Source organism: Aethina tumida, chromosome 2, assembly GCF_024364675.1.
Source record: "Aethina tumida isolate Nest 87 chromosome 2, icAetTumi1.1, whole genome shotgun sequence".
NCBI classification, from domain to species: domain Eukaryota; kingdom Metazoa; phylum Arthropoda; class Insecta; order Coleoptera; family Nitidulidae; genus Aethina; species Aethina tumida.
Genome location: NC_065436.1, coordinates 18,720,810 through 18,741,042, shown reverse-complemented (window position 1 = coordinate 18,741,042; position 20,233 = coordinate 18,720,810). Strand labels below are relative to the sequence as shown.

Below are 20,233 nucleotides of genomic sequence, written 5' to 3'. Positions count from 1 at the left end.
GAGAGTAAAATGAAATCCATCATCATCAGTATACTTAAGGCATCATCCAAAAGTTCAACAAAGCTACATAATAAAATTAATATTGATTATTAAATTAATAAATAATAAAAAAATATCTACTAACCTTAATATTTCTTTATGTTTTTCTATTATACCTCTCACAACTGCAATTTGAGCATCCTCCAGAGTGCACCCAGTTCTTTTCTGGTACTGCCTCGAATATTTATTAGTGTTGCGTAAATAATATTGTAAAATTTTCATCTGCCCAACACAATAAATCATAATTATAAACAAAAGGGAATCCACATACACCGCATAAGAAGATCCATAGTACCCGCCCAAAAAATGAATAATAAAAACCAAAACATAATGTTCTCTTGGATTGAAAGGAAACCAACTTGAAAATATTAACTTCCTTTCGTCCCCATGCAAATTGTCCTTCTGGTTTGCATACAAAGGATAAATGACGTAAGTTAAAACGCACAAAGTTGTCACCGTCACATGAAGAACCGATGAGATGTGTGCTTGAAGTGAATGTTTTTTATGAATTTTTATAACTTCCTCATCATTGGTGGCAATAACTTGCCTTTCGTTTTCGGTAATCAAAAAAAACAACGACTGAATGTTTTTCGATCGACAACAGTTAATTTTATACAAATTCATGGTGTACAGAATAGAAATGCTGAGGATCTCCACAATTTCTTCAATTTTGTTGCCCTCGTTTATTATTATGATCAGACGTACATATTGGCTAGCTTCAAACAGCGCCAAAAATGTCCAGGATATATAATAATACTTGGAATAAATTTTTAAAATCCATGGGTGTATTGATTTATAGTCTAGTAGTTTGATAGGCCACACACCCAAAGCCAGCATCAAATATTTTACCACAAACAAGTGCTGCATTGTGTTTGAGATGCTTCTCTGCTGTTATAGTTGACTCGTCTGTAATTACTTGAAGTTGTACGTGTTTTATAACATTTCCAAACGTATAATTTTTGTAATTCTCATAGAAATTTTGTGTAGGTGTTGTCACCTTTCTTTTAAAATTTACATTTGCTATTTATCGCGTGACATTAAATAGATCGGGAATTAACACATGTTTCATGGAAAATGGATTCTTCGACAGCCACGTATTTGTAACTAATTTACCCACACTTTTGTACCGTTCCAGAACCTTTAATTTATATTACTTATAAACAGAAAGTGGTCAATCTATTGACTTGCACCACCTAGCATTAAAAATTTTACCACAAACAAGTGCTGCATTTTATTTTAGACAAATAAATGTTTTCTCTTGCTGTACTTTACACTCACTGCTGAGCTGTTTTGAGATTTTTAGTATTTTATAATATTGCCAGACGTATAATTTTTCTAATTGCATAGAACTTATGTAAGGGTGTGGTCACATTTCACGATTAAAGATTTATATTTAGAATTTATCATGTGTCATTTAACAGTGTTCTAGTTGGGAATTAACATGTGTTAGAAAATAGATTCTTCGCCAACCATAGATTTGCATATTCAATAAAGCTGAATTTTTTGAGAAAAATATTTTCTATATTATTAGATTAATTTGATATGCGAGTTGTAGTATTTTGTACTTCATTATTAAAAGAATTCGATAAGAATTAGGACGTGTGAAAATCTCTTGACGACAGTCTACATTTATACAATATGAATTTCTTGTACATCCCAGAAAATTGCTTCTTCAGCTTTGTTGGATATCAATAAAGTATTCATCTGTAAATGTGGGTTAGACGTTTATAACATGGAATAAACGAAGCATTGTAAGTAAGTTACAAATAATATATACAATATATATATATATATATATATATATATATATATATATATATATATATATATATATATGTCGGAGGGTTCATGTGAAACGCAAGTAGTACTATGGGTTGCATACTTATAGTACTTGGGTGGAATCAGCGGAAGTGCTAAGCAGGGGATGGTACTCGAACCGAGGGTGACGGTAGAGGAGACCTGCGAGGGCGGACAGTTAAGCTCCGTCAGGGAAGCTGCGTAGAAGTCTTGGCTTGGCATAACTGTCGGGATCACCGCGTTTCATACAACTCCTACCTAATTGTTTGACTATTAGTTGTAATCCTGTGCCTGTTAGTTCAATTACATTGTAAGGACTATTTGCGTGTTATTTAATATTCGAAATGGCCGATAATCCTGACCGCGCTGCGACATCAGAAGTGGGATCTGAATCAAGATTTGAATCAGGATCAGGATCTGGATCTGGTGGAAGTGAAGTGAAGTGGGAGTCGCTATTGGAACAACAAAATAGGAACTTTTTGGCTCTTCTACAAGCTCTGCGGCCACCGTCGAATCAGGTCAGTGTAGAATTGCCAGAGTTTGATCCGGATACAGAGAACGCTGATGCACAAGCTTGGATCTCGACGGCAGATATGTGCATTTCGGACAAATCAATGAGTGGTGCTCCCTTGATAATTTTGCTTAGTAAAGCTTTAAGGGGTCAAGCATCCTCTTGGCTATCAAAAGTGACATACCCGGAGATGACGTGGTCGGAATTTAAAGACATTTTTGCGTCAAGATATCATTGTCCCGAAACAACAGCGACTGTTTTTCTAAATTTCCTAAACAATAAGCCAAAGGATGATGAATGTCTTGCATCGTATGCAGCTCGCCAAATGACGTCGCTAATGACTAGGTGTTCGAATCTGACAAGAGAAGAAATTCTAGCGAGTGCAGTTCTTGCACATATCGCATCATTCGAACCCAGGACTCGTCGACTTGCGATTACCTCCGACATCGATACAAGAGCTAAACTGCTAAAAGAACTGACCGTTTTTTTCTTATATGAAAAGGAAATCAACGACGAACGACTTCGACCACAACCCCAATAAAAAGCCTAAATTACCAATGGCTTCAACAATATGTTACAATTGTGGGAAATTGGGTCATAAATCGGACAAGTGTCGGAGCTCAAGAAATGATGAGAACCAGATGTCGAGACCCAGTACCTCGAGTGGACACCCATCATTCAATGGACCAAATTCAACGAAGCCATCGATTGCCTGTTTCAAGTGTGGACGACAGGGACACTTTGCATCACGTTGTACTGTACCCAACCACTTAGACGCCAATCCGTAGTCGAAGGGATCAAGTACCGAGCGTCGCGAGTTAAATAAGTATATCTAACAGTTTAGATAAAACTTTATTTTCTACAATTTACACTGTTCAATATAGATGCTTTATGTACAATAATTTCTGCTAGACTGCCATCCATCCCCTTGGATGGGCCTATTTAAAATAGGGAATGTTTACGTTAACCCCATTAAGGGATACTCTTAATAAGTGGGCGAAAACATTCCCATGCCTAAACCACGAAGAGATAAGATAACTAACTATATACAAAACTATATCTAACATAAACACTAATATAAACACTAATACATTTAACTCCTCCCTTCTTAGAGAGGGCCTTAGAAGGAAAGAAAAAAAAAATATTATTATTATCTTATTTAAACATATATACATACATACATATATATATAAATATATATATATATATTTTTTTTTTTTTTTAAGGGCCGTACATAATAATATTTACAACAATACATACATAATAATACCTATACAATAATATACTAATAATACATAATACATTACAATTATACTGTTATGCGCTGCCTAGAACTCATGTATTGGTCGAAGGAACAGGGAATACAATTCTTGAATTAGAGTAGTATAAATCTACTAGGAATATAATAAATACTGTATTATACTGTAATATTTATGTGTTTGTTTTTTTTTTTATATATATATATTTTAACTGTTCGATTAACATGAATTTTAGGTAGTCTGGGAAGAGTATTTTTAAATTATTCGGTATATTTGAGATTTGCATTAGAATGGTATCGGTTAGACAGTGGTCTTCTTAGGTTGTTTTTGTTATAATTTGTATTGACTGTTTGTATTTTTTGTGTTAAATTTTTATTTACTACATAGGGTTTGAACTTGTTGGCAAGCTTGTTCCTGTGGTCAGTTTTGTGATAGACTATTGTACCAGGTGTATACTCCAGTGGTTCGTGTCTATTTTTATTAATATTGGTAATGTTCTTTGTTTTATCGGTAATTAATTTTTCTTTGATGTTTTTATATATTTCTTGAGTTAATTCTTTATGTTTGAGAATATAATTATTCATCATTTTTTTGTTAATGTCAATGTCGAAAGGTGAGTTCGTTTTAAGGTGGCCGTTAATTAGATCGCTCGGTTTGTGTTTTGTTGCTGAATGGATGCTGTTATTATAACCTAGTATGGCTAATGGCATTAGGTCTATGATGCTTTGGTCTTTTTCTTTTGTTTTTAATATTCGTAGGTGTTCAATTAGACTAGAGTGTAATCGTTCGATAGGACCATTTGAGGTGTGTGTGTGTGGGGTTGTGAAATGTATTTTAATTTGATGAAGATCCGTAAATTCTTTGAAAACTGTATTTTTAAATTCTGTGCCATTATCGCAGATAATAATTGATGGTGAATTATGATGGCTCATGAAAATAATAAGGGCTTTAATTATATTTATTCCGTTTGGGGAAGTTACCGGGTATGCTTGAGCATATTTTGAAAATGAGTCTACTATCGTCAAAAATTTTTGTGTGTTTGCTGAAAATATATCGATATGTACAATTTCGAATGGGTGAGACGGCGTAGGTGAAACATTGAGGATTTGTTTAGGGGGGTTTCGGTCGTAAATTCTTTAAATATTTTTATTATATCTTGCTCAAAATTTATTTTTGTAACTTCGATGGTTGTTCGATTTTTGTTGTCAAATTGAAGGTTTTTGTGAAATCTGGATATTGAAGGATTGGGTCGTTCATTAACAGTTCTTTACAATTATTAAAACAATTTATGTATTCCGGTGTTAAAGTGATTTTTGCATTTTTCTTTAATAGTTTGGTCATTGGTTTGGTCAAATGTGCGAAGTTGGGAATGAAGCGCCTGTAGTAACCTAAAAGTCCAAGGAAGCTTTTTATTTCTTTACTAGTTTTGGGAATTGGAAATTTTTTTATTGCGATTATTTTGTCTGGATTTGGTTTAATACCTTCTTTTGTAATTATATGCCCTAAGAATGATGTTTCTTTTTTTAAGAATTCGCATTTGTCTAGTTGAATTTGAAAGTGTGCCTTGCGTAGCTTACCGAACACGAGTTCAAGATTGTTAATGTGTTCTTGAAGGGAGTTTGAGAAAACGATAATATCGTCTAGGTACACAAGACAGATTTTTCCAATCAATTCTCTCAGGATATTGTCCATAACTCGTTGGAAAGTCGCCGGGGCGTTCTTTAGACCGAAAGGCATGCGGACGTATTCGTAATGGCCGTTTTCGGCATTAAAAGCCGTTTTTTGTACATCGTCAGGGTGCATTTCGATTTGATGGAAACCGCTGGCTAAATCTAGAGTGGAGAAATAATTACAACGTCCTAGTTTGTCCAGGACATCAGTTATGTTTGGTATTGGATATTTATCGTCTATTGTTTTTTCATTTAATTTGCGATAATCCACAACTATTCGCCATTTTTTCTTTCCGGAAGCGTCTGATTTTTTAGGTACTACCCAAATAGGGGCGGACCAAGGAGAGTGGCTAGGACGGATTATGCCCTGTTCTAACATATTGTTAATTTGATTCTTTACCTCCTCGCGATGTACGAAGGGATATCTGTATGTTTTAGTAAAAACAGGTATTTCGTCTGTAGTACGAATCCTATGTGTAATTTGATTGCTGAAGGTTAGACTATCATCTGGTTTAAAGAAGACATCTTTATATTTTCTGCATAGTTTGATAATTTCTTTTTTTTTCTTCTGAATTTAAATGATCAGTCCTAATAACTTCGGAAATATTTCTTAATTTAGTTTCTTTTGCTGTTATATGAAAATTATACAGCTCGAAATTATTGTCTGCTTTGTAGGCTTTTAGCGGGTAAAGTAAGGAAAAATTAATTTCGTCATCTGATACATTTGAAATTTCTATAAGTGCTTTACCATTTTTAGCTGTCGTTAATATTTCAGGAATTTTGCAATTTTGAATTGTTTGTTTTGGAATTAATATATTACCTTCGGAGATTGTTGTAGGCACTTGTAATGTTATTGTGGTGTTACCGGGAATAAGTTTTTGAATTAATATGTTATTACTAGTCTGTAGATAGAGAATTTTATTATTTGAATTTGGGGTGCTTAGAATGTTATTAGGAATATCTAGTTTTATTTGTAGGATATGCATATTATCTACTCCTATTAGACCGTCAAAAATTTCGTGAAATTTAAATAAATGAAATGTTATCACCTCATTACTATTAAATTCTGGAAATGCCTTTATTTGCATGACCTCGTCGTGTTTGGATGATGCAAATGCTGTTGTAACAATAAATGGTTCTTTGATTATTTTGTGAGGGTAATGTTTATGAGCGATTAAAGGATTAAGAAAAGATTTTGTAGAGCCTGTGTCGATAAGTAATTTTAATTGAGGGTTTTTTATTTGGATGTAAGGAAGTTTTTTTCCGTTGGGATTTGTGTGGAATTCAATTACTTTGTCGGTTTTGAATATTGGTCGTCCCGAAAATTTTCATAATAAGGACTCTCTTCGTTAAATTCGTAAGTAGTCTCGTTTTGATTGGTTTTAGTGTCGACTGGATTATTGTTTTCTAAGTTATAGAGCTCTTCAAACTGAAATTTAGGTGACTGATTTTGACGAGAATTGATTGTTTTGGCTCTAACGTGGGATACACCACTCATTGGTGTAGGGTGTTGGGTTCTGTTTTGTTTAGTTCGAAAATTTACAGGGTTACGGGGAAAGTTTTGTTGTCTGTTGGGGACGCCTTGACCATGCTGGCGATTTTGGGAACCTTGGGAAAAATTTTGATTGAGTGGTCTATTATAATTTCTTTGGTTTTGGGAACCTTGGGAAAAATTTTGATTGGGTGATCTATTATAATTTGTTTGAACTTGAGAAGCATAGTAATTGAATTTTTCTTCGCTTTTTACGAATTCAAGAGCTTCTAACATATTTCTTGGACTTTTTACCCTTAACATTGAGGCTAATATAGTTGGTTTTACATTTGCTTGGAATACCGTTAGGGCGCTTTGGTTAAAATGTTCTAATTTCATGTGTCGCATTTCTGGATTCGGTTCATTTAGGGTTACATAATTATTAAAAATATTGCATAATTCGTAAATTTTATTGTAATAATCCGAAGCGGTTTCGCTGCGGCTTTGCCGTAACTGGTGAAGATCGTACAACAAACTATGCTCATTTCTAATATCACCAAAGTGTCTAATCAATTCCGTTCTAATTTGTGTAATCGAAGTTGCGTTTGAGTTTTCAATAACTGCGAGGGCTGGGCCTCGTAGTTTATTAGTAATAGAAGCGGTGATGTAGTCGTTTATTAAACTTTCGGGGTCCTTAATATCATAAAATTTGTTAACTACTTTTTCCAGTCTCCCAATAAAAAATCGAAGTTTGGACGAATCACCATCAAAGGTAGGAATGGTATCCATCATGTCTTTAATTGTAATTTGAGCCATTTTGATTTACTTGTTTGTTTTTACTAGTTAATAAATTTAATTTTGAAATTAATATCGAGTTCTAGCAGTTTTTAGTACTCTAATTCTGAATTGCTTCAATTTCAATTCTTTAAAATGTTAATGGGAAAACATGAGTTACTTACATAAAATTTATAATTTTATCCCCGTTGCGTGGACTTCTCCTCGATGGACGTAGTTCAGCGTGTGGGATGGTTTAATTTGTGGTTTCCTTCTGGTTTCTCCGCGATGGACGTAACTAGTTGGGAGTTCCACTTGTTTGATTTCCTGAATCTCTTCTTACTGGTTTCTCCACGATGGACTTAACTCAGTTGGATTCTCGTAGATTCTTCTTGTTGTGTTGCATCTATGTGTTGCTCTGGATTTCCTCGATGGATGGTCCTCGGCTGATTGTGTTTAATTGTAGTATTTGTTCCTTAGATTTTCCTTAATGGATGCTTCTTCGGAATGTGGTTCTTTCACTTCCAAACGATTGAAATCGACGTGATAGTTTCACTGAAGTGAACCGTACGACTGCGCCAGTTAAATAAGTATATCTAACAGTTTAGATAAAACTTTATTTTCTACAATTTACACTGTTCAATATAGATGCTTTATGTACAATAATTTCTGCTAGACTGCCATCCATCCCCTTGGATGGGCCTATTTAAAATAGGGAATGTTTACGTTAACCCCATTAAGGGATACTCTTAATAAGTGGGCGAAAACATTCCCATGCCTAAACCACGAAGAGATAAGATAACTAACTATATACAAAACTATATCTAACATAAACACTAATATAAACACTAATACATTTAACTCGCGTCAATATGTGTTTGGTAAACACACCTGCAGCCACTTTAAAACATAAGGGTGAGAAGTTTTCATTTTGTTTTGATTCCGGGTCGGAATGTTCGCTCATTAAAAAATCTATATCACTTAAGCTTAATGGTAAACGATTTTCTAATGTTGTTGTTATGACTGGCATGGGACAGATGAGTATAAACAGTACCTAACAAATTTAGGCTGTTGTTGAAATTTATAATATCTCTCTTGAAGTATTGTTTCACTTTTTACCGGATTATTGTTAGCAACATGACACAATGATTGACCGAGAAATTTTGAGTAAAGGATTAGCTGTTCATATGACATTTGAGGAACTTAGCCTAAAGAAAATCAATGTAGTTAACATGTGCGTTTTAAACGATTCCTACAAAATTAATTTTCAAAATTTAGACATAGAAACTGACAAAAGCTAGATTTTCTTTTAATACGGAGAAATGTTCTTTTCTTAAAAAAAGTCTATTCAATATCTTGTATATCAAGTTTATGAAGTATGCAAAATTTACATAAATATCATAAAGTCATGTTTGATCGCTCTAAAGTCAGACACCAAACAAAATTTGATCCTATGTTTAGAATTGTTTTCTTCCTGATAGAGGTATTGAATGGTAATCTATATTTTTGAAGTCATTAAGTAGCAATCGAACTTATAAGTAAGCGCATGAAAAATCGTGGAAAATGCCAGAAAGTTATATTCCAGTTGAACTTGAAGGCGTTGAAAGAGACGTCAGTTTGAGTCCCAGTAGTGAGACTGTGGATTGTCTTACATGTGTCGATCTGTAACTGCAAGTGCAAAATCAGTTGGTTTTGATCATGGCGCAGGGGGCAGAGGCAATGTAGAGACGTTGTGTGTAGATGATCATTGTTTAGACGATGATTCATGTGTTTAATTGGGAATATTAACAAAGGCATTTGAATTATTATCAATGTTCATGTTTGGATATTTTGAAATAGATCTAAACAGTACCTGTGTTGAATGGAATCGGTTGTCTTATTTTGGGAAAGAGTTAATTGTAAAAATGTAATAATTATTTTATGAGTGTCTTGTAACAGATATTTATTTGGTATGACCGCATAAAGAAAATGCCAGAAAACTTTGTACCCAATGACGATGATTTAATCACTTTTTCTGAAGAAGAAGAATCAACGTAAATAATAGTTTAAATCTTAATTTTATTCATTTTTTATATTTTTATTATTATTTTATCATTGGACTGAAAACTGTGTGGACACTGATTAAGTTGAGAGCCGTCGCTGGTAAAGTGGCGAAGAGATTTTATCGCTGGTTAAGTGATAATTTCTAGTGAGAGCCGTCGCTGGTTAAGTGGCGAAGAGATTTTATCGCTGGTTAAGTGATAATTTCTGTTGAGAGTCATCGCTGGTTAAGTGATGACGAATCTGTATTGCTGGTTAAGTGATGCAGATCTTGAGGTTTTCATGTCCATAGATAAACTCTAGTCTTATATTCGAAAATATCGTAGATGTAACACGCATTGGGGCAAACTTTTATGCATTTGATTTGAAAGGTTGATAAAACTAACGTCTGATTGCCTGATATTAGTCAGGAAAAGCCGAATGAACTATTACTGTTTAAACTTAATTTGCAGGAAAATCACACGAGGACGTGTGACTTGTCAGAATGGCCGTGTCGGAGGGTTCATGTGAAACGCAAGTAGTACTATGGGTTGCATACTTATAGTACTTGGGTGGAATCAGGGGAAGTGCTAAGCAGGGGATGGTACTCGAACCGAGGGTGACGGTAGAGGAGACCTGCGAGGGCGGACAGTTAAGCTCCGTCAGGGAAGCTGCGTAGAAGTCTTGGCTTGGCATAACTGTCGGGATCACCGCGTTTCATACAACTCCTACCTAATTGTTTGACTATTAGTTGTAATCCTGTGCCTGTTAGTTCAATTACATTGTAAGGACTATTTGCGTGTTATTTAATATTCGAAATGGCCGATAATCCTGACCGCGCTGCGACATATATATATTTATCCAACAGGCGTTGTTGGACCCGACATATCTAACAGACAACCTCAGACCCAGCATTTCTAATGGAAATTTTTGTGTATAAAGACTAAAACCATAAACAAAATAAAAATAACTCTTATGGGGCAAAAAGAGGGGAAAGAAAAAAACTTTTATACTAATTTTATATATTAAATAATCGATACCAGACCCAGACAAGTGAACATACTTTTGAAGCCCGTTGTATAAAACCTAGGTACTTAATCGACGCTACCAATCCCGACAACGTTGCCACTTTTCAAGATTGATTGCATTTTAAAATTTTTACTTTTAAATGTCTAACAGTCTTATAGTGAATTTAAACATGAATGTTTAAATTTTTACAATAAGCAAATTAGCGAAAAATTAAAAAGTAACTTGAACTTAAAAAATTCTGAGATGAATGTTGAAACTGAGATTGCTACTGAAACTAGAATATCTGACTCCTGCTCTTAGTCATCTTCAAATATTCTAGAAAGTGCTGATGAATATGTATCATCAGATACCTCAAACGACTCAGAAATCAAATATAAAAATGAAGAAATCTTGAAAATTATCTTGGAAGTTGGACATTTTTCAAGACATTTATTTAGATTGCGTAAAGAAGAAGAAATTGTGCAGAAAATTTTAAATATGCCCGTTAACAGTCAAGATAAAAGATTGGCTATAATTTCATTAAGAAAAAAGGGAAAGAGAAGTAGTAGTTTCTAACAAAATGCGAGAATTTGTAAGATTAAAATTAGCGTTACAAAAATTTACCACAATTAAAAATCTTATAGATGCTTCAAAGCCTGAAACGTACCCAAATATTCTAGCCTCTTGCAAAATTATAAGCGGCTTCTATGCAGTAAATCAAACATTTCAAGCTTTTTCTCTTTCACTTCATATAATAGCCGATGAATCGTATAAAAAATTAAAAGAAAACGAAAGTATTTGCTACAATTATAAAATACTAGAAGAAAGTACTTTGTGCATGGTTCTAGTTTTTAATCGAAAATGTATTGGTGAAGTTCAATTTTTGGATATATTAACTTATGGAAAACATAATATCACTATTAACCAGAAAGAATGTTTAAGTACACTTTCAGAATTTGAAAAAACTATGTCTTTGGAAAAGGCAGTAAACCCGTGCCGATATTATTCACAAAACGTATGCAATCCTATATTGATATATCACTTGAAATTAGAAAGACCACCGATATAGTTCCCAATACAAATAAACACGTTTTTGCAAGGCCAGGTTCCAAAGATAAATGGATGAACGGATCAGCAATTATTAGAAAGTTAGCACAAAAATCTGGAGCTAAAAATCCAGAACTTTTGACCAGTACCAGATTTAGAAAGCAAATTGCAACAATACCTCAATTGGTAAATTTTGAACAGAATGAAACGGAACAGGTAGCAAGATTTATGGGACATACAGAGAAGACTCATAAGGAATTTTATAGGAAAATAATTAATAGTAATAAGAATATAATATATTAATAATATATAGTAATAATAATATATTAATTATATTATTTTTTATATTCTTATGATCTTTATTTTTCTTTTATTAAATTAACTATCGTTAATTGATAGTTTTTTATTATAGACTTTCAGATGATACTTTCCGAACAGCCAAAGTGGCTAAGGTTTTATTAATGATTAATGCGGGGAACGGAGTTTTAGGCCTAGTTTTGAACTAACTGTATCTGAAAAAAATATATTATTTTAAAAACATAAAATTTTTTGTAGAAAAAATATTGTACTTACTGTGTTTGTTTCAAAAACATAGTTAACTATGTTTTATTTGTCTTGAAAACAAGTACTACTACCATTATTTTGTTTTCTATGCAATATTTATTAAATATGGAATTACTTATTTCCACAAATCTTCTAATATTTACTTTGAAATTTTCAAAAAATTTATCTTTATTTATTAAAACATTTGCTCTTTTAGAAAAATTGATCTTAATTATCTATTATCTATTATAATCTCTTCAATTTAAAAATTTGTAACAATTTTAAATCGATTATTTTAAATTAATTTCCGACATATATACGGGTTTTATTGTCACCACTTGCACAAATATATGTAACGGCGGAAAAACCTGTTATTCGTATCCACAATATACATGCTTCATCGGTTCCCTATTTTTTAGTTTTGTTGATATAGTGACAATAATTGAAGAACTATTAAATACCTGGGGCAAACCTTAAAGGTGTTGATACAACTTATAGCAAGTTATCTTGTGACTTATTACAATGTCTACTAATATTTAGCAATCATCTAAAGTAAAATTGTTTCAAATTTCTTGGAGACGAGCACGTATTTGTTAAAATCAAATTATTCTATCAAACAGACAATTTAAATCTAAACATATCTGAAAATATTTAAAAAATAGTCTAATAACAACACCAACAATCGCATTTGTGAATGATTAGACTAACTTTACTAAAAGAGAGCTCGTAGTATTTCAAACATTGTTTTCGTTCAAATGACTTTTGTCATTACAAATGTTTGTAATATTTTGTTATGTTGTGGACTACATATTTTAATAAATAAATTTATAATAAATAATAAATAACAATAATAATAAAATTTATAAATTAGAAATATTGTTAAAGATACAAATTCGGGTATTTTAAATAAAGGAGATGTCTAAACGGAAAATTAGTAGCTAGACATGCTTATGCATAGTTGTCAAATTTAGGGTCTGTTAACGTTGATTTCAAAGCCTGGGTCTAATAGCGTATTTGTATAAAATTTTATACAAATTTTGCGCCCTCTGCCCTATTTATCATTCAACTAAATTCGTATAAGTGTAGTTATACAGCCGCTTTTCCAGGCCCAATCGAAAATTTGCCCTGACACCCCTTAGAGGGTGTATATACGAAAACCATTGAGAAAAACAATGATACGTTGTCAGACCCGGAGCCGGGTCTGTTAACGTCAAATTTGGTCTGATAACGTTAATACAACATGTCGAAGTGGGTCTGTATAGGCGGTTAAATAAATATATATATATATATATATATATATATATATATGTTATTTTATACTACATTTCTAAATTATTTTACAACACGATTGTATGTATTGGTTACAACCACAATTTAACATCACAACTGATATGAAAAATCCCAATATTTCATATCAAATTAATATTTTATTAATAAAAAAAAGTAAAAAGCTGTGATTCTTGTGATTAATTGACAATAAATAAATGTTCCATACTTTTTCTGAAATACATTTTAATAATCTTCTTAATCTTAATAATTTAATGATAATATCATTAATATTATAATTATTTAATATAATATTATAGTTAAATATTGATGTACATTCTCCAACTTATGTGTTTTTAGTTCCCACAGATCAAAATCACAAATCGAATACCAATTGGCATATCAATTGGCATACCCTAAAATTTTTTAAAAGTATAAAGAAAAAAATACAATTTTGATTGACAATTAAATATTTCTTATTTCAAAATTTTAGAAAAATATCTGAATGTGTTCTGAGTGTTTTTTGACAGTTAAAAGTTTGCTTTATTTTGATTATTCTCATCATCATTCTTTTCTAGCTTTTCAATCGTATTAATAAGTCACAAAAGAGAAATTTTTCATTTTGTGAAATTTTCCCTACAGAAAATTGAAGATATTCTGCTATATGGAAAAAAACTTCTCTCCGCCTCGTCGACAACTTGCCTTAGCCTTGAGGTAAAATAAAATACCGGGCAGTAATAGACTTCAACTAAATTTTTTCATAGTACACGTATTTGGAGCATCTTTTATCAGAAAAGTACATTTTTTAAAATCAATTGGAAAATATCGAATTTTCAACTTAAACGGTTCAGGGAAATTGATAAAATAAACTATTTTTTAATGTTATATATTCTACAGTAAGTGAAAATAATTTTACATAATTATTTTAACAATTAAGTTATTTGTCTATTGCTGATATAGGTGAATATGAATAAATTGAAGTCACTTGCAGCTACATGTGCATTTTTCAAAGATTGTCTTCTATTTTTTATACATTACTGCTACATATGAATAAATAGATTTTAATATCTGAAAAGACAAAATAATTAATTTTTTTGTCATTTTTTAATTTGTGTTTGTTCTTACCTGTAAAACAGCTTGCAGATTTACCGTAGAAAAAGGTCCGATACTTATTCGTGAGGGAACTTTTGTTCTCATCATCATCAACAACAAATCTTTTTGAGACTTTTGATTTAATAAATACCAGTCTCCATTAAATATAGCCGATGATATACCTTGAGTACTCTAAAACAAATATTTAATGAACCCACAAAATTAATAATAAAGAATTACAATACAGCTATTATATATACACATAACAAAATATTCAAAAACCTCCAAATAAATTGCATTGGCGTTCCAATATATAAATCCAATCTGCATGAAAACACCAATAATAAATGATACAACTCGCATTGATTCGAAAGTTATAACGGGATTCTGAAAAAAAAAATGTTGATTTGTTTGCTATTATTTTATACATGTAACGACTTACATTTACAAATTGTATAATTAAAATTGCTTGTTTTATGGAGAATAAAATGAAATCTATCAACATTAGTACACTAATGACTTCATCAAATAGTTTAACACAGCTACAATTCAAGACAATTAAATATAACAAAAGTGTGGATAATAAAGTAATTATTCACTTACGTTATTATTTCTTTATGTCTGTCTATTAGACTCTTTACAACTGCAATTTGAGCATCTTCCAAAGTGCACCCAGTTCTTTTTTGATACAGCTTCGAATATTTATTAGGGTTACGTAAATAGTGTTGTAAAATTTTCATCTGCCCAACACAAAAAATCATGATTGTAAAGAAAAGACTATCTACATATACAGCATAAGAAGATCCATAGTATCCTGCAAAAAACTGAATAAAAAAGGCCAATGCATAGTGTTTACTCGGTTCGAAAGGAAACCAACTTGAGAATATTAACTTCATGTCTTTCCCTTTCAAATTTTTTGTTTTGTTTGCGTACAAAGGATAAAACACATAAGTTAAGACGCAAAAAGTTACAGTCGAAACGTGAAGAATCGATGAGATGTGTGCTCGAGATGAATGTTTTCTTTGTATTTTTATGACTTCCTCATCGTCAGTGGCAATTGCTTGGTTTTCTTTTTCCGTGATCCAAAAAAGCAACGATTGGATGTTCTTTGATCGGCAACAGTTAATCTTATACAAATTCATAGTGTACAGAATAGAAATGCTGAGAACATCCAAAATTTCTTCGCCGTTGTTGCCTTCCTTTATTAATAGGATCAAGAGTACGTACTGACTTACTTCAAATAGCGCCAAAAATGTCCAGGATACATAATAATACTTGGAATAAATTTTTAAAATCCATGGATGTATAGATTTATAATCTAGTAGTTTTATGGGCCACACACCCAAAGCCAGCATCAAATATTTTACCACAAACAAGTGCTGCATTTTGTTTGAGATGCTTCTCTGCTGTTATAGTTGACTCATCTGGAATTACTTGAAGTTGTACGTGTTTTATAACATTTCCAAACGTATAATTTTTATAATTCTCATAGAAATTTTGTGGGTGTTGTCACCTTTCCTTAAAAATTTACATTTGCAATTTATCGCGTGACATTAAATAGATCGGGAACTAACATATGTTTAATGGAAAATGTATTCTTCGACAGCCACGTATTTGTAACTAATTTACCCACACTTTTGTACAATTCCGGAACCTTTAATTTATGTTACTTATAAACAGAAAGTGGTCAATCTATCAATTATTCATTAAATTGATGGAAGAATCACCATGATAAAACCACCAAAATATAGACATAAATTTTACTAACATGGAGGTTAAAATAATCTTACCTAAACATAAATAAATTGTCAGTATTGACGAAAATTATGGTAATAAACCATAATCTTTTCAATTGCATATAATTTAAGTATGGCTATTTTCTCGATTAAAAATTTACATTTAGAATTTATGATATGTCATTTGAAAGTGCTGCACTGTTGGTCATTTAACAATGTTATAGTTCTGTTATATTAGGAATTAATATGTGTTAGAAAAAAATAATCTAACCTAAACATAAATAAAATATCAGTATTGACAAAAATTATGGTGGTAACCTTTTCAATTGTATATAATTTAAGTATGGCTATTTTCTCGATTAAATTTGGAATTTATGGTATATCATTTGAAAGTACAGTATCTCTTTTATATTCAAAATTCACATATATTCTTCGCCAACTAAATATTTTAGTATTCAATATAGATGAATTTTATAAGAAACATATTTTCTACATATTTAATTTACTTTCATAATAAAAATCTATTAATTAATTGAAATTCTAGTTGTATTTATATTTTCTATTTTATAATCTATTCTACCTGAAAACTTTAATTTCCTTTCGTCCCCATTCAAATTATCCTTCTGGTTTGCACATGAAGGATAAAAAACGTAAGTTAAAACACACAAATTGGTCACCGTCACATGAAGAACCGATGGGATGTATGCTTTATGAATTTTTATAAGTTCTTCATCATTGGTGGTAAAAACTAGTTTTTCATTTTCGGTAATCAAAAAAAGCAACGACTGAATGTTCTTCGGTCAACACCAGTTAATTTTTTAAAAATTCATGGTGTATAGAATACTAATTCTTCAATTATGTTGCCATCATTTATTAGTATAATCAGACGCACATTTTGGCTAGCTTCAAACATGGCCAAGAATGTCCAGGATACGTTATAATACTTGGAATAAATTTTTAAAATCCATGGATGAATAGATTTGTAATCTAGTAGTTTTATGGGCCACACACAGAGAGCCAGCATCATATATTTTACCACAAACAAGTGCTGCATTTTGTTTTAGATAAATAAATGTTTTCTCTTACTTTTTTTAGATTTTTAGTATTTTACAATATTGCCAGATGTATAATTTTTCTAATAGCATAAAACTTATGTAAGGGTGTGGTTACATTTCGCGGTTAAAAATTTATATTTGGAATTTATTGTTAGTCATTTAACAGTGTTATAGTTCTGTTATATTAGGATTTAATATATGTTAGAAAAAAATAATCTAACCTAAACATAAATAAATTGTCAGTATTGACAAAAATTATGGTTGTAAACCATAATCTTTTCAATTGCATATAATTTAAGTATGGGTATTTTCTCGACTAAAAAATTACATTTGGAATTTATGGTATGTCAATTGAAAGTACAGTATCTCTTTTGTATTCAAAATTTACATGTAAGAAAACATATTCTTCGCCAACTAAAAATTTTACTATTCAATATAGATAAATTATATAAGAAAAATATTTTCTACATATTTAATTTACTTTCATAATAAAAATCTATTAATAAATTGAAATTCTAATTGTATTTATAATATTTTCTATTTCCATTATTAAAAAAGTTTGTATGAAAATGCCTTAACGCCGAATTGCATTTAACCAACACGAATTTCTTGTACATCCTTAGAAACAAGTTATTTTATATTTTTTGCCTCAAAAAAGTAATTGTATAAGATGTAACATTGAATCTATTAGAATATCCGTGACAGAATTAAGATGAAATTAACTAATATGACCAACTCCATGATTAGATCTCTCCTACATTCAAGTACTTACACATAAAGCTGGCTGAAGCAGCTTATAGTTAAAAGTTACTCATTCTCACAGCAAATATTCAACTATAAATCATATTATCATAGTAAACATAAATAAATCTTTTATTAAATACTAAGAAATTTATTCTATACTAAGTGGAAATAATTTTATACAATATTAAATAAATAAAATTCCTGTATCTTTATTAATACCTACAATATGGCCCATTTGAAAGTGGGAGATACCAAAGGAAATTTTTGTACGATTTTGACAAACTTTTTTTCAATAATAAACTATGAATATATGTAATTATAGACAACAATATCACGTTTTTTGTCCCTAATAAATTTTATGCGGGTGTCCCGCTTTTAAATGGGCTACACTTTATATTAAACTAATTCTAATCATTAGGTTGTGTTCCTGTTGCTGACATATGTGTGTAAATAGAAATGGAAATCACTTGCGACTAGCTGCATTTTTCTCTCTATTTTTGATACATTACTGCTACATATGAATAAATAGACTTTATTATCTGAAAAGATAAAATAAATTATATAGTATTATTTGATATTTATTCTTACCTGTAAAGCAGCTTGCAGATTTACCGTAGAAAAAGGTCCGATACTTATTCGTGAGGGAACATTTGTTCTCATCATCATCAACAACAAATCTTTTTGAGACTTCTGATTTAATAAATACCAATCTCCATTAAATATGGCCGATGATATACCTTCAGTACTCTAAAACAAATATTTAATGAACCCACGAATATTGCTTTTAATTGTGCTTATTTAAATTAGTAATAATTAATTAACAGTTATTAGATAAAATATGTATAAACCTCTAAGAAAATTGCATTGGCATTCCAATATATAAATGCAATCTGCAAAAAGACTGCAATAATAAAAGTTAAAACTCGCATGGATTCAAAATTTATAACAGGATTCTAAAAAAAAAATTGTCACTTGACTATTAGTTGTATAACTAAGGGCTTACATTTACAAATTGTATAATTAAAATGGCCTGTTTTATAGAGAATAAAATGAAATCCATTAACATTAATATACTAATGACTTCATCTAATAGTTCAACACAGCTTCAATTCATGAAAATTAAATTAGTAAAAATGGTACTATATGAATAATCATACAAAAAATATCTACTTACTTTATTATTTCTTTATGTTTGTCTATGAGACTCTTTACAACTACAGTTTGAGCTTCCTCCAAAGTGCATCCAGTTCTTTTTTGGTACTGCCCCGAATATTTATTAGTGTTACGTAGATAATGTTGTAAAATTTTCATCTGCCCAACACAATAAATCATGATTGTGAAAAAAAGTGAATCTACGTATACCGCATAAGAAGACCCGTAGTATCCACCAAAAAATTGAATAGTAAGGGCCCAAAAGTAGTATTCACTTCTGTCAAAAGGAAACCAACTTGAAAATATTAACTTCTTATCACACCCTTCTAAATTTTCTTGTTTGTTTGCGTATATAGGATAAAACACGTAAGTTAAAACGCACAAAGTTGCAGTCGAAACGTGAAGAACCGATGAGATGTGTGCTTGGAGAGAATGTTTTTTCTGAATTTTTATAATTTCCTCATCATCGGTGGCAATTGCTTGTTGTTCATTTTCTGTGATCCAAAAAAGCAACGATTGAATGTTTTTTGATCGGCAACAGTTAATTTTATACAAATTCATGGTGTATAGAATGGAAATGCTGAGGACCTCCAAAATTTCTGCACCTTTGTTACCTTCATTTATGAGTATAATCAACAGTATATATTGACTTACTTCAAACATCGCTAGGAATGTCCAAGATATATAATAATACTTGGAATAAACTTTTAAAATCCACGGATGTATGGATTTATAATCTAGTAGTTTTATGGGCCACACACCAAGAGCCAGCATCAAAAATTTTACCACAAACAAGTGCTGCATTTTATTGCCTGTTATGATAATTGAAACTGTTGGAATGATTTCGAATTGCATGAATTTATAACATTGTAAGACATATAATTTTTATAATTTTCATATAATTTATGTAGGAGTTTAGTCACTTAAATATTTACATTTGAAATTTATCGCGTGACATTTAACAGCTCTGCTTTATTGGGAATTAACATATGTTTCGTAGAATTCTTCCATTCTTTGACATATATTTATAGTTATTTAACACATGTAAAT

General features: G+C 31.1%; 1 protein-coding gene and 1 long non-coding RNA gene across 2 annotated transcripts; both read right to left on the bottom strand.

Moving 5' to 3' along the window:
- Positions 1 to 14,331: 14,331 nt before the first annotated feature.
- LOC126264634 (uncharacterized) lies at positions 14,332 to 14,853 on the bottom strand. Its single transcript, XR_007547311.1, has 3 exons — positions 14,779 to 14,853; positions 14,530 to 14,688; positions 14,332 to 14,472 (listed from the first exon to the last, which is right to left on the bottom strand). It is a non-coding gene; the product is annotated as an uncharacterized LOC126264634 (long non-coding RNA).
- Positions 14,854 to 18,148: 3,295 nt separating this feature from the next.
- On the bottom strand, positions 18,149 to 20,096 carry LOC126264572 (uncharacterized). Its single transcript, XM_049963030.1, has 5 exons — positions 19,206 to 20,096; positions 19,035 to 19,134; positions 18,880 to 18,984; positions 18,620 to 18,778; positions 18,149 to 18,570 (listed from the first exon to the last, which is right to left on the bottom strand). The coding sequence occupies exons 1-5, from the start codon at positions 20,036 to 20,038 to the stop codon at positions 18,523 to 18,525; spliced, it is 1,245 nt and encodes a 414-aa protein (XP_049818987.1). The 5' UTR covers positions 20,039 to 20,096; the 3' UTR covers positions 18,149 to 18,522.
- Between the last annotated feature and the right edge of the window lie 137 nt (positions 20,097 to 20,233).